The 18,391-nt window shown below is 38.0% G+C and overlaps 1 protein-coding gene across 1 annotated transcript; it reads left to right on the forward strand.

The window, feature by feature from the left end:
* Positions 1–204: 204 nt before the first annotated feature.
* Positions 205–11,693, forward strand: LOC148723101 (uncharacterized). Its single transcript, XM_088733966.1, has 4 exons — positions 205–349; positions 2,059–9,073; positions 9,305–9,411; positions 10,357–11,693. The coding sequence occupies exons 1-2, from the start codon at positions 286–288 to the stop codon at positions 6,408–6,410; spliced, it is 4,416 nt and encodes a 1,471-aa protein (XP_088590092.1). The 5' UTR covers positions 205–285; the 3' UTR covers positions 6,411–9,073; positions 9,305–9,411; positions 10,357–11,693.
* The last annotated feature ends 6,698 nt before the right edge of the window (positions 11,694–18,391 follow it).

Genomic DNA, 18,391 nt, shown 5'->3' on the forward strand with positions numbered 1-18,391 from the left:
ACTGACGAGTATATCGGCTTAATTACTTTTACATGCCACTGACTATCCACGAACTGGAGATTTCCGAAAATTGTAGCAAAATAAAATATTGTAATGAATGAATAACATTTTAACTAAAGAAGACTAAACAGGAAGTTGTGACGACACCGGGAAATGTAAATTTGCTATTCGCTTTCCATTTTTCTGTGGTTCGAAACAGGGTAGACCGGCCATCCTTAATCATAAAAACTTTTATCAAGAGTGGAGATCAGAGTTTATTATGAGGGTGAAGCTTTGAAGAGTCTAATGGCTTGTGAAAATATTTTGATACCGGCTGTCTTCATTTTGGTATTGTCAAGCAAAAGCTCAGGTAATTTGACGTGAATCATATATTTTCCTAATCGATGGTGATTATTTTGCCGCTTCAGGGCATAGGTTCGTTTTCATGTTATCTCTTCGAATCGATGCTTATTTTGGAAAATATATTCCAACAGTTTGACATTATTTGGACATGAATGACATTAACACAATAGTTACTAACTCGTTCAAGATGTTTTTGTGACTTGCTATGCTTTGAAACCGAAATTATTGTGGTCAATTTTAAATCTTGTGAAACTTTCGTTGTAAGTATGAATAAGATTGATCAACATAAGAGCTCGCTTTTGTTTCCCGTTAAATCAAACGAAAATTACATAGAAGAGATCGAAGAGAACTCTTCTATGCAATTTCTGTTCAAAGTGATCGGAAAAGAGACGCTGGAAAAACGGGAGACACTTATTTATAAGCGTAAAGTGTCGGAGTCTAGCGATGAAATAAAGATAGCTGTTTTCTCAATTTTGAACTTGAGAAAGTGTAACTCATCAAAACGGATGTTAAATCTAGAGTCTTAAAGCACAATACACCATGCATCATTGTTACGGGAAAATTTTGTGATTTTTTCCTGTGTATGTTTAAGCATATTTATTCGTTGTTTTCGGAATTTTAGCGTTCACAATTCATGCGAGTTTCTTTCGCTGTGATGTCCTAAAAAAGATAAAAAGTCACAAGTAAATTTTGAATAGCCGAGGTTGAATTGTACAGCCGCATGTCAGTACTTTTGTTGTTTGTTCTTTGTGAAATTTTTAGGTAAATATAAGTGTTATATGGTAAATATAAGTGTTAATGGTCTTTCCCGCAAAATTAGTTCTCATGATAGTTGGCAGCTGACTTTAAACTCGCAATTTTAATTTCCTTTCATACAAGAGTTTCCACACCAACCTTCCATGGATAAGCAGAAACTTTTAATTGCTTTTCCACTCTTATTTCCTGAGCTGCGTTACTGTAATCGAGTTAGGTATATTTTCTATGCAAGAGCTGTGAATTCTGGCCTGAGTTTCCTGCTTTTAATGGCCTCGAGTTTATTGCATCCATCCTTTGAATTTGTAATTCTTTCGTCGTAGAAACAGTAAAGAATATTTAAGTAGCTTTCCTTTAACTTCAGAGATTGTTACCACTTGTTTTGTTTTGCTGTTTAAATATGGTTGATTTGGATAACAATAGTACTTCACACCGGATAGCTTATTAGCAATTACCTTGTACAGTATTGATGATTGCATCCTTTATTGCGAACTTGTGTACGCTAGAGGTCATGTCCCTTGTTGACCTGACCTGGAATAAAGTTTACACTGTCTAATCCTTGACGTCCGCACAAGCTCGCTTGAAGTAGATCACCGTGTACCAGGAAATCGTGACGAGTTTCCGTTCTCGCTGCCGAGTGGTCTCTACCGATTTAATTCTCCCCAGTTATTGTTATGCCGTCCGCGAAGTTTCAGTTTCCCAGTTTGAGCGCGAAAACCTATCGTCACATCATTAAGAGATCGTAACACTGAGATCTCTTGTTAAATATCTCTGAGAAATAACCATAACAGATCATTCTAGGAGAGAAGACCGAAAACGTGAAGGACATGAAGGGATTAAAAAGGCAGCATGACAAGAAAGTTAAAATTATAGATAAAAGAACATCTACCGATGAAGATATTCTGGAAATACTTGAAATTTTCTTGATATACTCTTTAAGCTCTGATACTGTGACAATTTCAGGTTCAAGCAAGGCGAATGTTTATGTCTCTCTTTATGGATGTGACACTGAAACATGTGGCAGCCAAAGTCACCCTTGTCTGTCCATTGCTCAAGCAGTTCAACGCGTAAGCTATGGTGGAAATATCTATCTGGATGGAAATGGGACCAAGAAACGCCCGTATGGTTGTAACGACGGTGGTAATATTTCAATGAATCATCCAGGTATTCATGTGAATAAGAGCTTCACTGTCAAGGGCTTCTCCTCCACACCACATGTTTCATGTACAGAAGGATTTCATTTTCAGAAGATAAATGAAGAGCAGCTGACATTTGCGCTGGTGCTGTCAGGAATCGATTTTCGACAAACTCCACTCCAATGTAATGATTGCCAGCGCATCACAATCCACAACTGTTCCTTTCATAACGCTTCAAGAGCCTTGGCAATCAAAATACAGAATATTTCTTCTTTCCAGCTTGATCTTCAGGGCAGTTCAGCGTTTCGCAATAATTCAGAATGCATCAACATCCTTCTATTTAAGACTACTGAACGAAAAAGCTGTGATGTTACAATAAAAATCAAAGATACATTCTTTGAAAAAAATGGTCTACGCCGGGGGTCCCATACTGGGAAAGGAGTTTTAAAGATCAAATCCGCTGCAGAAAAATATTCTGGTCCAGTTTACATCCACATTTTTTGCCGCAAGGTTAAGAGTTCTTACAACGAAGGCCCCTTTCTAGATCTTGACGTTTCAGGTGCGATTACAAACGAAATCTTCGAAGACGTCGCGCTACATCACAACGGAAACGGTCTCATAAAACAAAAGTATAGTCTGCGACGTTTATATTTCTCACATGCTAGAGAAACAAAAGCAAAGTTTATCTCCTTGAATTGCCATAACAACCCAAAAGAACAATGCATCGTGGTTCAGTCTGACAGGGCTGATATAGTTATTCAAGACTCGTTTTTTTATAACCAATCTGCCCATTCAGAAAGTTCTGGTTCTTCCTTGTCACTAGCGGCAAATATTAGTGCATCTTTAAGAATTGTAAACTCTAATTTCCTTAATAATGAGGCTGGCGCTGGCGGATCGATTTATGCCAATAGCAAGCATGGACTCCTACACGTCAACCTTACCAATGTTACATTCACAAAATGCAAAGCTAGGTATGGATGCGCGATATCAATTGGAAGAACCGCAAAAGGTCCACCAAGAAGTCATCGGGGTCCCCACAGGTTATATCTTACGCTGAAAAATGTAACTGTTCAACAATGGGGAGGAAATCGTGGACCTCAAACACACAGGTGCATGGCTATAGCAGTCATACTAGATGGTGGAATCGTGACATTAGAGGGATCCACTTTCACAAGGAAAATACTGACAAGAGGTTATGGAGCTTTCAGTCTGCTTACCACCGGAGGCAAAAGTAACATTACAATTTCAGAATGCATTTTTAAGGACATTTCGATAGACGCAATAAAAGGAGCGATTGTCTATATAGCCTCCACTAATGGGAATGCAGGGATGGTGACAATTTCGAACAGTTTTATGGAAAACAAAGAAAATAGAAAAGTAGGTTTGCTCATCAGACCCAAGTACCGCATTAAACTGTTCAATGTTACGTTTATCTCTCTTAAATATGGATTTCAAACAGTAACAACACCGCCAAAAAACGCATCTTTTCCAATTGATATTTTCATTGATAAATGCTCCTTTATCGATAATATGCATGACGCCATGTTTACTCTACTTGGTCCAACATCAGTCCAATTGACCATTACAAACACGCTATTTAGCACCAGCGAGGAATCACTAAAATGGAATCAAAGTGACTACAGTTACGCCATTCGCTTGATGATCCCACCACTAATACATGACAATTTCTCAAAGGCAGTCATTCACCTCGACAATAATACTTTCTATCGCAGACCATCAAGTTATTTTGTCCTCTACTTTGAAGGGTTTAAAAACCTGACCATACAACGCTCGCTCTTTCGTCATTGTCGTGTCAGTGCTTATCAACGCGTATGGGTCAATGAAAAAACTGGCTTGTTTTACGAAACAGCCGCTGGCGCCATTTCTGTTTTACTCAATCCAGACAAACCGCGCAGTTTAGGCTGTGTGAAATCCAAAAGTTCTCAAGATACACACCCTTCCTGGTCCTACAATAGTTATGTCCTCTTTGAAAATACTAGTTTTGAAGAGAACGTGGGAATGGACGTTGGGGCTGTTCATATCAGCAATGGCTTCACGAAATTCCTAAGATGTGTATTTCGTGATAATTTTGGCATTCGAAGAAGTGGACACGTTCATTCTGCATTTGGAACTGGCCGTGTAAACTTCGAACATTGTTCTTTTCTGAGGACAAAGAAAAGGGAGACAACTGTTTTAAACGGCTCTCATTATGACAATGGCGTCTTCTTTTACTCTGAAAGTGGAGGTCCTTTAAGATTTGAGAACACATCAATGACCTCACTAAAATTTAACAGGAATACGTATCCGATTGTTGACATCTCCAGTGGGGGATTTGTTTACATGGATGAAAAGTCGAGAATGAAATGTAATAAAGGAGAAGCTCTTCTTTCGGAAAATGGCACACATTTTCAGTATGCGGAGAAAAATAAGAGTATTTGTGTATTAAATGTAACCGTTTTAAAATATTCGTGCAAATCCTGTCATCCAGGCTACTACAGCCTTCAAAAAGGGGTCTCCGAGGGCTTGTTTGTAGCCTCCAGGGCTGACTGCCATCCATGTCCATTTGGAGCCACCTGCATTGAAAGTAACATTGCTGCGAAACCAAACTTCTGGGGTTATGTAACACCTGGTGATCAATCTATGCTCAAATTAATTGCTTGTCCGGAGAATTATTGTTTGTCAACTGCTTCTACGAGCTACAACAGCTGCCGAGGGAACAGAAGCGGTACTCTTTGTGGAAAATGTGCAGAGGGGTTCACTGAGACTCTTTTTTCAACTGAATGCCGCAAATCAACAAAATGCAGCGACCATTCTGTGTGGGTTGTGACAATACTTTTAACAATCATTTTGGCTCTTTATCTTTTGATCAAGCCCCCGATACTAAACACCCTAAGAAAGCAAATCTTCTGGTTCAAGAAAACTGAAACAGATGGAGATCTGTCAAGGGATGAAGTGCACCGCATTATTGGTGGTGAACATTCCGAGAGTGGCTTCTTGAAAATTACGTTTTACTTCTATCAAGCAGCTGAGACTTTGATAATAGGTTCTGTTGAAGACCTTATTGGTAAAATTCCTTTTATTCACTTTGTCATCTCGGCCTACAACTTCCATGTTCAATCCATCAATCAAGGACTTGGCTGCCCATTTGCAGGACTCACCGCTGTGACAAAAGAGCTTTTTCTCTCTGGTACAGTCTTTTTGACAATGGCTAACCTTGTTTTCATTTATGCTGTGCATCGTGTCGTCAATATGTTTTTGGGACGAGAAAAGCCGTCCCTTATCCGTTACATGGCTGTTGTTATTGAAGTGCTGTTGCTGGGATACGAAAGGCTCGCAGAAACGGCCCTAAAGCTGATGCACTGCGTTCCTATTGGATTTGGAAAGAAGTTGTTCGTCAATGCCAATGTTTCGTGCATGCAATGGTGGCAGTATCTTCTTCTTGCCTATATTGTCATTTTTCTAGTTCCTTTCATCGTCGTTCTTTACTGTGGATCTTTCAAGCTGTACAGATCTTCCATTACAGCAGGAGAGTTTGTTGCCGCCAGCATGATTCCGTTACCATTTCTTATATATTGGCTTTTTAAGGGAATGCTGAAAAGGAGAGGCGAGGAGTCTTCTGACCAGCAGGTCGTCAACACAGATGTTTCGGACATACTTCATGGTCCTTTTCGTCCGCCAACCCATAATGATAACGGAACACTTTACTGGGAAAGCGTTTTGATTGGTAGAAGGTTAGTTCTCCTTGCTTGTGGGGCGTTCATCACTGATGTTATGTTACGCATGGTCCTTTTGTCTGCATCATGCCTACTGATAACACTCCATCATGTTTTGAAGAATCCTTATCGACATCCCATGGCGAATAATACTGAGACATTGTCCCTTGTTACCTTATCTCTCATTGCTATCATCAATCTGGCCAAAGCAACTCCATTATCATTTGGTATCACAACTGACGGACCGAGTGGGGCCTATCTGAAAGGTATGGAGTGGTTTGAGGTGTGTGCCTTGGCATTCGTCCCAGCGATAATGTCCATTTTGATCGCATTCGCCATTTTATCTCAGCTTGTGAGGTTTACTCTTCTTGTAACTGAGCAATTTTTGAGGTGTTGTAGGAAGATACCCTTCTACCCATGGTACAAGGACCAAGAGCAAACACCTCTCCTTGCTACTGCTGAATAGAACTTAGATTACACTCAAGACGCTTATGTACCCTTCCTTGATCTCTGATGATTCTCGATCCCAAAATCTTAACGGAATATGATTTTAGTATCACTGTTCTGGTAATTAGAAAGATATTCGCGTTCAGCTCGGTAGAGGATGATTATAACAGTGATGCTAAATTTCAAAATGGCTGCCTCGTGTTTTGCCATTTTTATGCAAGAAGCGATAAACGCATTAGAAGAAAGTACAATTTTGGAGAGCGCAAAAGATGACACTAAGTCTTGCAGAAGAAAGATGTGACTTTTTTTGCTAACCGAGTTAATGAATCTGTTGAATTCTTGTGGAAACTGGCTGCTCATCTCGATACTATTAATCCAACCAATTGCAACAGAATGGTTTCAAGAACAAAAGTGACGAACCCACAACATAATTCGAGAGCACCATAGCAACCATAATCAAACAATTATTCGGCTCAGCCTCGGTGATTATTGTTGAATAATCCCCTCGTGTATTTTCCAACAATATGCACTCTTCCTGAGGCGAAGAATTGTTAAGTATCTCATATGTTTTGCTTCGAGGCGCGAAATTAAGCTTCATACCTGTACACGCCATTGGGTATCTTGACCAGAATCTTAAATGCTACTTTGTTTTTGTTTTATTATTCGTTAAGTTGATTTTATTATCAGTCTAGCTTTCGTAACTTACTAGTTATAGTAAAATTAACCTGTCAATCAATTAATCAGGGAGCAGCACCAGTTTTTGTTTTTATTTTTTTTTTAAGGATCTGCAAGGAAAGACAATTATTCAGACCGTTCTTAAAAGAACCTCACCAGGTGTTGGGATATATACATTACCCAACTGCACTAAGTAATGTTAAAATAACGCGCGAATCGAGTAAAAATATTTTGTGATAAAATACTCGCTACGCCTTCTCAGTCTGTTTGATTCGCTTTTCCCCCTTTTAAGAAATGCACATGAAATAAAGCAGTTGGATAATAAATAAATTGTTAGACGCTTTGGTGTGTGTTATCACTGAGTAATTTTACAGCTTGTTTGTGTTTTTACTCGCTCCACGGGCTCGTTAAAATACGGCACAAGTCGCAAAAACACTCAGCGATACCACACACCAAAAATGTGTAATGATTTTGTTTTTGTAATTAGTCTAGAAGTTCGACCTGTTCTTCCCTACAATGACACAGAAAAGGAAGTTGAACTGCAGTTGTAAGAGGCTAATGGTAGGGGTAAAACCTGAATTTGCACGATAGTCCATCGTTTGATGTCCGAATCTTTTGGTGTTTGCGAGAATATTACGTTGAAAAAGCTTAACTGGCAGTTAACAAAGTATTATCTTTTTTTTTAGTGGCTCAACCGTTTATGAATGGACAAAGAAAAAAAGTAGTTAATGCTTTGTGTACAAGTGTATCAAACAACATGTTTTAAATGAGTTCAAGTTCATCAACAAATCTATTGACGTACCTCTTAGCTCTTTGATTGGTAGAAGATTAGATCTTACTGAGCGTGGATTGGAAATGGGAAAGTGAATAGGATGTTTTTTACATTTATCATTCCCTCTTCACAATTTCCAATTCCTCCTTTTAGTAATGCCCGTAAAAGATCTTCCCCAGATAACTTCGAATTGCCATTTACAATGCATTCATTTCATATATTTAGTGATCGACACGGTTTGAACTTGGCCGTATATGTGGACTCACTCAAATCTCAGATTAAAAAGGGCGAAATACTTTGTCAAGAATTTACAACGTTTTTATACCAGGGCATATTTCCTTGGAAAAGTTCATTCGATGTCTAAGCAGAATACGATTTGCATCAAAATACACTTAGAGGTAATTTTCACGAGCAGATCCTTATTTCTAACGGTTGTAGGCAGGATACGTGGTGGGGCCGGCCAATGAAAAGTGGATAAAATGCGTCGAGAAGCAAAGTGTAGTTGGGCAATACGAAATTACCGACTCCACTCCCCCCCCGCGCTCTACCGCCTCTGGCCAATCAGAGATTAAGAGTGGGATTCAAATTATTCTTATTTGTTCTCTTTCAAAATTTTTGCAGGGGAATGATAATTACTACAAAAAAATTGGATTCTCATCATTTCTTTTCTTCTTCTCTATGCTGATCAAAATTTTACGCTACTGGGAAAGAGACGTCTGGAGACCTGGAACGAGTTGCACTGTTGTGGTTACCAGTCTCTCATCGTTATTCAAGAGTGACGGTTACAAAATGGTGGACAAAGTGGTTGAATAATACAAAAAGTTTGAAGAAAAATTTTAGGTCCAGGTCTTAAAAGTTCAAAATTCAGTGAATACTATTGGACACACTGCCAAAGCCTTTGCCATTTAAACTATATTTTCCGTTCTTTTATGGACTAAAATGCAATGGCGTCTTCGATTACGGCTGATTTACCGTCCCAACCTCACCAAATGCATTCGCTTCGCCAGTAGAGACAGCATCTGAGTCCTGTGCTGACGAAGATGGCGTAAAGGATTCTGGAGCCGGGAGTGAGAGTTCTGAAGTTAGCTTTCATCGCCTTAGCTTCGATCTCCCCGATATTCCAGACATTCCTTCTCCTTTAATGCGACCGCCGAAATCCGGAATGCAAACTGTGACGACAGAATCGAACGCTCATTTGCTTTTGTCGACTGCTTCTGCCGACAGAAATGACACTGGTAAGTGAGACATGACTTTCTTATTTAAAGGATTCGGCATTAAAACATGTCAAACCTAGCGATCCATTTCTCTTAACATTTTCTTAACTCAAAATAAAAATTTCCTCAGCACATCCACGAAAGACTTATTTATGCAAACTGTCGTCCGGAAAAAAACATCCGTGACATCCACTTCACTTTAAATACCACATGATTTAAGAATACTACAGTTTATTGCAATTTTCTCAACAGTAACTAAAATAGCATCCAATTCAGGTGGGGCTGAGAACCTAAAGCCACCAGATGGTGTTGACAGCATGATCAGAACCCAAGTTGGAAGACAAGTTGACAGAGTTTTTGTAGGTTTTTAATTCTTTTTTACCCTTTACATCTGTATGCGTACTTTCCATAGTGTTCTAGAGTTGTATACAGTATTTCCAAGGTGATAGGACTTAAGGAAGATCAGTTCACAATCAACAATGAAGAGCCGACTTTAGCAGGTGATTAACAGTCCTGTGCAGGACTGCTAGCACCTGGACAATCAGAATACATAATCTACAGCTCTAATTCAAATTGCTGATTTTTTTTTTTTTTTTTTTTTTTGGACCACAGCTGTACTTGAACTTTATCATGAAACAGTTATTTTGTTTGTATAGTATTAAATATATTAATCAGTAGTTTCACTAGCAACCTCTGTGGCTTCTCTTGGTGTTGATGTATGGGATCCCATGATTTGGGTTCCCACTCCACCGATGAGCAATCTCGTGATCAGTGGGTAAAAAAGGAACAAAGCGTATGCAAGGGTGGGAATGAGTGTGTAAAATGAACATAAAAGTTAGGTGTTAAAATTGAGGGAGCGACTTCTGTAACAACAGCACGCTCCTAAACTCAATTTAAAATTGTGAAAAAAAAAAATATATATATATGTTATATATTATTAAAATAAAAAAACTAAATAAGTAAATGAAATCAAAATAAAATAAAATAAAATGAAGTTAAAATATTATATAAGAGTAACTATTAGAAAGAGGGGCGAAGCATTTAGGGTTTAGGGTTAAATTGCTTATTTTATATTAGAGTTTTGGTTATAGTTAGGGTTAGGTTTAGTGCTAGATTAGGGTTGGGTTAGGGGTAGGGTTGTGGTGGGGTAAAGGTTAGTCATAGGTAAGGGTTTGCTTAGGGTTTGTGGAATGGGGTCTCTGTTTTTGAGTGTAGGAAGGGAAAGGGGGTTATTGAATAGGATAGGAAAAAAGGATTATTGATAAAAATGAAGTATTCTCCTTTTACAATTATTTTATGGACAGGAGACTGTAGGACTGGGAAGGATATAGGTAGAAGAGGAGCTGTGTTGATCAAAGAGTGGTGCAAGAAGATGTGAAGTGTCTATAAAAGTTGTTCAAAGATGGAGAGAAATGGAAATCAAACCGGCCGGGTGAGGAGGGAAGGATGCATCGGCACCAAGGCTCCTTATGGTTGTGAGTCGTCAGGGGCAAAGCACAACCGAGCGAGGATGTTTCTAACCTGGTACCAGGTCAATGCCCGACATCCTCGTGCCGAGTCCTTGTTGAAGAAAGCAAGAAAAACTACATGAATATAGTGAGAAATTAGAAAGTGATTGGAACCTATTCCAAAGGAAAAAATATATTTATATATATAGTTTTGATAATATAGAGGGAGGTAAATACGTATACTAAATAAAGAAAAATTTCAGATATGATAGAAGAGAAAACTTATGTAAACAAATTTAAAAAAAAAAGAAATTTTCGAGATATTACGGAGGAGAATGCAATGCTCATGTAGAGAAACAAAGAATGCGGTGCTAATACAGAAGAGAAGACCTATGTATATTAAAAGGAAAATAATTAAATGAATAAAAACAAAAAACAAAAATAATAATTTCAAGTGTGTGTACACTGAACGGAAGTGTCACGAAACGGGAATTAGAATTAAGAGGGGAGGTGTGTTATTATTATTTATAGGAAGAAAGTAAAGATAGATACCTTGAGAAATATGAGAGGGAGCTGCCTTATCCTTAATATCCAAAGGAAAAAATATATTTATAACGAAAAAAGATTTTCGCTACTGGCTCCGTGTCGCGAAATAGCGGAGTTGAAAGATCTTAATCTGGGACGGTCACGTCAGAATGGCGTGATCGTATTGCGTGAGTCTTATGACGTACGGGTAACGCGCGATTGCTCTTGGGAAATTGATGAAGAGTGTTCAATCGATCTTCGTCGTAAAAGGGATTTTGACCCTCGAGATGTCTAGAAAACGAATTATTTCTAGAGATAAAGGAGATAATTGCGTGCGTTAGCAGAAGGAATTGAATGGAGACGTCCATGTAAAGTTATCGGACGTTGTTGGAAGAGGGCGAGGACCTATTGTTGAGATCTTTTGTTCTAATCTGGCCGTGGAAAGTGATTAACTGTTGGGATGCATCGATCCATCTTTGCTGTGAATGGTTCGCCGAAAAGTATGGTGTCGAACGGTGAGTTAAATAAATGAAAGATCGGAAAGAGAACAATTATTGTATTGATTTATTTAAGTAGAGAATAGCTAGAGTAGATGCATCCAATCTATTAATGTAGACAATAGCTAGAGTAGATGTGACACAATGAATAAAGCATAGAGCATACCAAGAGTTAAGTGGATTAAATTGTTCTGCATACTTTTACAATATAAAATAGATGTTAGTAACAAATAGACAGTTTTTGATGGAGATAGTGCGGAGAAAGCCCCGCAAAAAAGGAAAGGCTATAAGTATAGAAATATAGTACGATTACAACAAATTCGAGTTTTGACAAGAATTATGTATAAAAATAAGTGTAATGAGCAAGGTTAAAATACAATTATGAGTTAAAATGCAATAATGAGCTAAGAAAGATTACAAAATTCTTTGAGATTATCAATGAAATACCTACCTGTGCGCTATATTAGATGTCATCATTAACAATTTTTTGCTTCTTCATTATTAAATAAAAGATAACATGATGCCATGGGTTAGTACATTAGGAGATCACAGAGACCGTCAAAATTTAATAAGAACATCAGTGATACACTCAGCAGTGCTTTGGGTGGGGCCACTCTTTTGTTCTTTCCACTCTTTGACATCACCTTGTGTCTAATACTTGACAGAACCATGGCAACATATGCAAACTATTTCTTGACTAGTTCCAATAATCACTGAAACATAATGATTGAGCAATGGACAATCTGTGAGGCACACCTATATGTCCCCTGTTTTCAGGTCCAATCGCAATTTGGAATGTTGGTTTTTGTGGAAGGAGTTGGAAAAAACCCTTGGAGCGAGGACAAAAACCAACAGAAAACTCAACCCACATGTGTCATGAGGTTCATGAATTGAACCTGGGCCACAGTGGTAGGAGGCAAGTTTTTTCACCACTTTGTCATCCCTGCTCCCCTATTAATTACTGAAATGTGTCCCACCTTTAACTTTGACTTTGAAATCTTCACATGAAAAATCGTATTCCAAATCAAAATCCATAAAAGCTATTCTAATTTCCCTATTCTGTCCCACTTCAATCTCCCAGTCACAGTCTCGGCTGTGAGAGGGATCATCTTGTGGCCAATTTGGAGAACTAACCACACCAGATGTTGCAGTGAGAGTCTTTGTTCTAGTACATTCTAAAGGAGGAAAAAAAATTAATGTTAAAAATCAAATATTAACCATTATAACCCACCCATTAATTTTGGCGCGATCTTATTGGTTACTTTACGTCACCTGGTACAAAATCACGGGACAGTTATCACGCAATAACCCCCGTCCGCGTCAATATTTGTCCTCGGATTTTTTCAGTGAAAAAGAAACATGGTCAACACAAGAGTTTCAACTTTTCCGTTCTATTTACATGGAAGGAAACCAAACTCGTTCTTATTTTTGCTTGCTTGCGTCAATCACGTGCATTTACCATCAGATCACCACTGGCTTTTTGACTGTATTTACGCGCAGTTTAATTGCGATGTGAAAATTAATGGGAAGGCTATGAAATAAATAAACCCTGTTCTGGCCTGCTGGTATGTCAGCTGATAGTGTGCTTGGCTGAGAGATTGACCTCAGAATTTCATATTTGCCCTCGAAGCTTCACTTCTCGGCCAAATATTAATTTTTCGGACAATCTCTCAGCTGCAGACATTAACAGCCGACATACCAGCTGCCCGAAGGGGTTTATTTACTAATTACACAGATTATTTCCTGGTGACCATTTGTATTAATTGAAATGAAATAAGTGTGACATCTCGTTAATGTAAAGAAGATGAATTTTTTTTTTTCATTTGATAATAGACTAGCAATTATACTGCAGCCAAAAACCTATCCATTAAGATTCTCATCAGCTCCTCTGTCAGTGACAAATAGGTTTGGCTACCGGTTATCACCTTCAGCCATCCACTCATTCAAAAAATAATTTCACACATTATCCTCAAGAGCACTATTTAAACTTCCATTTATTTGCTAACCCTTGTAGTCCCATGAGTGACCAAGATAGAGTTTCTCTTTACAATATCAATATAATGCCAAGCAGACAAGTAATGAGAAATATTAAGAAACATTTATTACACGACTCGGGTAGTCAGAGGGCCAATAACTAAAATCAACCAGTCAAAATGCTCTATTGCCGGTCCAATATTCTCTAAGTATTGGACCGGGCACTGTCCCGAATGGTCCCGAATGATACCGTACTTGTGTCCCTTTGAACTTCAGTCGTATAATAAGTCTCTTATTAACCAAACTTGCTCGGGACCGTACTGGAAGAATATCGGCCCTCGGTCTTTTTTACACGGACCTCGCTGCGCTCGGTCCGTACTGTCAAGACCTCAGGCCGATATTCTCTCAGTGCGGCCCTCACGCTTGTTTCATAAGATATATATATTCAGTAAGGTGCGTGATTATGAGTTAATCAAACCAAATTCTCCAAACTCACATCATAAGAATGGTCTAGGAGACCGTCAGGAGAATTACTAATGAGATCTTAGGGGAGTATTAACATATTGTGCTTCTGCAGTGTAGCAAATACTGTAACTTTTAAGGGTTTGCATAGCATGCATGCCATGGAAGAAAATACAAATAGATGCACTGTACATAATTTTACAATTTTCTTGACAACTTTGACCACATACCTATTACACCACTTTGACTTTCTGTAAATTCAACAAACAAGTTGAATTTACAGAAAGTTGTAAGTTAATGCATTTTCTACTCTATGTAATATGTATAAACTCACTAGAATCTTAGATATGTAATATACAAAGAAACATTATATTTAAATTGGAGAGAGAAAATTCCTGTAATTATGAATTCATTCTAAATTCTTAGCCTTGGTACATAAAGTTCTAAAAACACAAATTACATTTATTGTCACTACTGTGCCAAATAGTAAGAGACTACTAACAGTATCTTTACCCCAAACAGGAATCCCTTTTCTGAATTAACATGAGTATTACCGAAACTACACAATTATGGTTGTTAAATTGCTGACTTTGTGTTAGTCTTTAAACCACATATTAAATGTACCGGTACCCTATGTTAAACATTAGATGTAAATTAATACTTTTGGCATGAGGTACATGTATGTTTCAATTTGGAGTCATATTTAGTTTGCTTGCTTACTCCTGTTCTCTGGATCCTTAGTAAAATATCTACTCTCTCAGCTTTCCAAATGTTAGATTGTTCTTCCTGCAGGCAACCATAGTGTTTTAGAACATAGCTAGCAGGGCCGCGCAGTCAAATTCAGTATACGTAAGCGTGCTCAAAATCCCGATAGTGCACGGTGATAGCGTGAGCAAATCGCTTCGTCAGAATTTTTGTCGCGCGAGTGGCCATTGTTAGCGCGGGGAAAAATAAGATATTTCGCGACAATAATGGATACAAACAGAGACTCGGCCTACTAGTCCCAAAACGAAGACAGTTTTTCGACCTTCTTCCTTGGGCTAGAGTTCTTAAATGAGGCAGGAAAAGAGAAAAACAACGGAATAGGAGACTCGGCATCAGCGCCGTCACGATTCGCTTCAATTGATATTGTTGTCCGTTTTTTGTGTCGGATTTGATGCACAATTCCACCGGCTATGTTCTAAAACAATTGGTTTATGCTTTCAGCTGTGCACTATCGAGTTATGGAGCACGTGGGAAGTTTTGAGAGCACTCAAGAAGCTAGATGTTGCCCTCGGCTATTGCCTCGGGCAACTCTTACGCTTCTTTCGTGATGTCTTTGGGATGAGCTATAACCAAGAAGTTGGTTCCACAATGAGAGGAAAAAAACCATAATGGTGAAGTCATTTTTCATTAATTGTTCTCAAAAGGATCTCTTTCACACTGAGCTATTTCCCATGATCTCTCCTGAACCTCAGTTAAATTTCATAAATTTCCATGCCTGGGAAATGATATCAGAGCCATTGCATGAACATCTGCATTTTCACTTTCCAGGTCTTCCATGATTACCACTGAGTACCACATTATCACTTATTTTCGCGAGACGTAATTTTCACAATTTTCACGATTTAAAAAATTCAGGAAACTAAAGTCCCACAAAAAAAGTTGCTGCAATAATTAAAGACGCAAAATTTAGACACCTTTATAAAATCTTTTATTTAAGCTTTCCGTCTGCCGGGAGTCTGCATACAGGTAGGATGGCTCAAATTTCAGTTCAACGCATGCTCTTATTCCTCATGATCTGACTCATCATTCTTGCTTGTATCAGCCCTTTTAAAAGATGTTACTAACTTCCTCACATTGTTGAACATTTGAGCCAGTTTTTTGTTGCATTTGAGGTTTCTATTCTTTTATGGTTAAATAAAATACAGAAATGGAAGTTTAAAAAAAGAGCACCTGCTAAATTTAATTACCCTGAAAAACGCTGATTCGTCAAAATCACGAATTTTAAGTCCCACGAAATATTTTTATTCAAAATAAATGAAATTAAAGTCACGTGAAGATAAGTGAAAGAAAGGTATACCCCTTTAACCTCTAACAGTGACCAGCATCCGATTTCTCCTTACAATATCACCCATGATTCACATATTATTAGGTCACAAGAAGTACGCAAATGATCACCAACGAAACATGCTCTTGATTGTAAAACAAATTCTCCTTGTCGACACCTTAGGGAATGTAGAGAAACAGTATGGAGAATATGCATACTGATGTTAGGGGAGAAAGGGTTAAGTTATCATTGGTACTCTGTGTAGCTCCCATTGCGGGCCTATGTTTTACGTAAAACATCCGGGCAATTCGCCCATGTGCTTTTGGAAAGGAAATTGTTGCGTTCATGTCGAGTTCGAAATATTTGTTACCGTGGATTACGGTTGTTTATAGAAACCCTAAGCTCGAACAGTCGGCGAGTTTTTCATTTCAGTTGTGTATATTGTTATTTCGTTTGTTCTAAGCGTGCTTTCTGTTTGCAGAAAACCTCCCTAGGCCTTACTGGTTTAGTTGAGTTTTCGATTTCAAGCACTAATATGTTTCTGCGAAATAAACAACACTCTGTCTCCCTAGACACAAGTTATTTTTCACAATTAAATTGCTTAATTAAGTAACAGTACCAGATAGGGGAAATGATGAATACGATGCTTCAAATCCTCTTCCACCACCAGAGGTATTTGTTTTGAACACTAAGTATAAGCATTTGTCTGAAGTGTAAACATCAAATGAATCGTAGCCATTTTCAGAGCAGTATTTTCCAATTGAATGCTTGTTTGACGAACATCCAATTAAAAATATTTACAGAATCTTCTTAACAGTCTGGCATTTTACCCCTCAAACATCAAACGTTGACCGTGACAGTTTTATTCCATATTCACTTCTAACTTGAATGTCATATCCAACAAATTCTCATAGGGTAAACCACTTGAATATGATGGTGAGGACACTGCACAGGGGCGGATCCAGGATTTCAAAAGGGGGGGGTGGATGGCAGACCATATTTATTGAGGGGTGGTAGAGAAAATGCCCTGACTAAAAAAATAGGAAACAATTTTACTTGTACTTGTTTACGCCGGGTTTTTTAATTTCCAAATACAGTCCAGATGTTGTACAAAAGTGGCGGCAGACGACGAAACGTGGCGTAACAACAACCAGACATGAGCGAGAGCTAATTTTTCTTTCTTTATTTATTTTCTATTTCAAATAAAGTGACATTTCGAATTTTTTTTTACTGAAAAATGGGGGGGTGGATATCCACCCTATCCACCCCCCCTGTATCCGCCCCTGCTGCACCATTTGAAATTGTAAAATCCCTGTCACAGGACTGGGATCCTATGAACACAAACAAAAAAGGGAAACAGTGGTTAACGGTCACAGCACAATGTTATGTATAATAAAAGAAAAAGCCTACATTTTGACATAGATCTTTCAACTTCTCAGGTTTGCCGGCCAAGATGATGTGAAATTCATAGTTTAATACTAATTTAACAGTCAGGGTTAACACCTCTTACCCCAAAGAGTACCTAGCATGTGTACATGCAGCTGCTTCCTATCCTTGAAAAGAAAATCCTGGGTAGCATGTGGCTGTACAAAGGCTAAGCGTGACTAGGACCTAATTTTTCCTTACAATATCACCCCTGAATCATGCATTAAGTCACAATAATAAAGGAACCAATAACATAAGCTCTTGATCAATTTTTAGATAAATTCTCCTCATCAGCACATTTAAGAATTTAGATACTCAGAATAATTAGTGCCTCACCAACAAGATGAACATCCATTGCTAAAAACACTAAGGAAACAAACGAAAAAAATTGTTTTTGATGTAAATAATTTTGTAACAGCATTATATACACTTAGGTAATTTTTGATAATTAAGAGAAGCCGCCAGAATATTTCGAGAATCGAAAATCAGCGACGAAAAATCGAATTTTTTTTTATTTTGCCAAAACATCCCTTTCTATGAACTAGTTTCGAAAAAAATTATTTTAAAGTTCCAGCGATTTTTTTTCCGGCTAAAAATTTAAAAAGTTTGAAAATTCGTTAAAAAGCCGTTTTCGCCTTGCCTAAACGGTCAAATCGTCATGCAACTTTAGGAAGATGTTGGCAGCGCTAAGAATGTCTATTCAACATCAAACTTTGCACAATTATTACAATATCACTGCAAAATTAAAGAATATAAAAAATTTTTTGTAGTTCTCTTTGGTATGATTTTTATCGCCGTTTTTATAGAGGTGTATTTTTGCACGATGTTTTGGGAGACAAAATGAAGACTAACTTTGACCGGTTTGAACGACACCTGGTACCTTAAATTTCGACATTATAACCATACCAGACGAAAGCTCACTTATCAAAATATACATCTGGAAAGTTTGGCCTTTGGAAATTAAGTCTTGTCTTGGCAT

This window comes from Stylophora pistillata, chromosome 9 (genome assembly GCF_964205215.1).
Source record: "Stylophora pistillata chromosome 9, jaStyPist1.2, whole genome shotgun sequence".
NCBI lineage: Eukaryota > Metazoa > Cnidaria > Anthozoa > Scleractinia > Pocilloporidae > Stylophora > Stylophora pistillata.

Bases quoted from the DNA above. Each gene is read 5' to 3' on its own strand.
- LOC148723101 (XM_088733966.1), top strand. From the start codon at position 286: ATGGCTTGTGAAAATATTTTGATACCGGCTGTCTTCATTTTGGTATTG. The intron at 350-2,058 runs GTAATTTGACGT...TGACAATTTCAG, and splicing joins ATTGTCAAGCAAAAGCTCAG to GTTCAAGCAAGGCGAATGTT.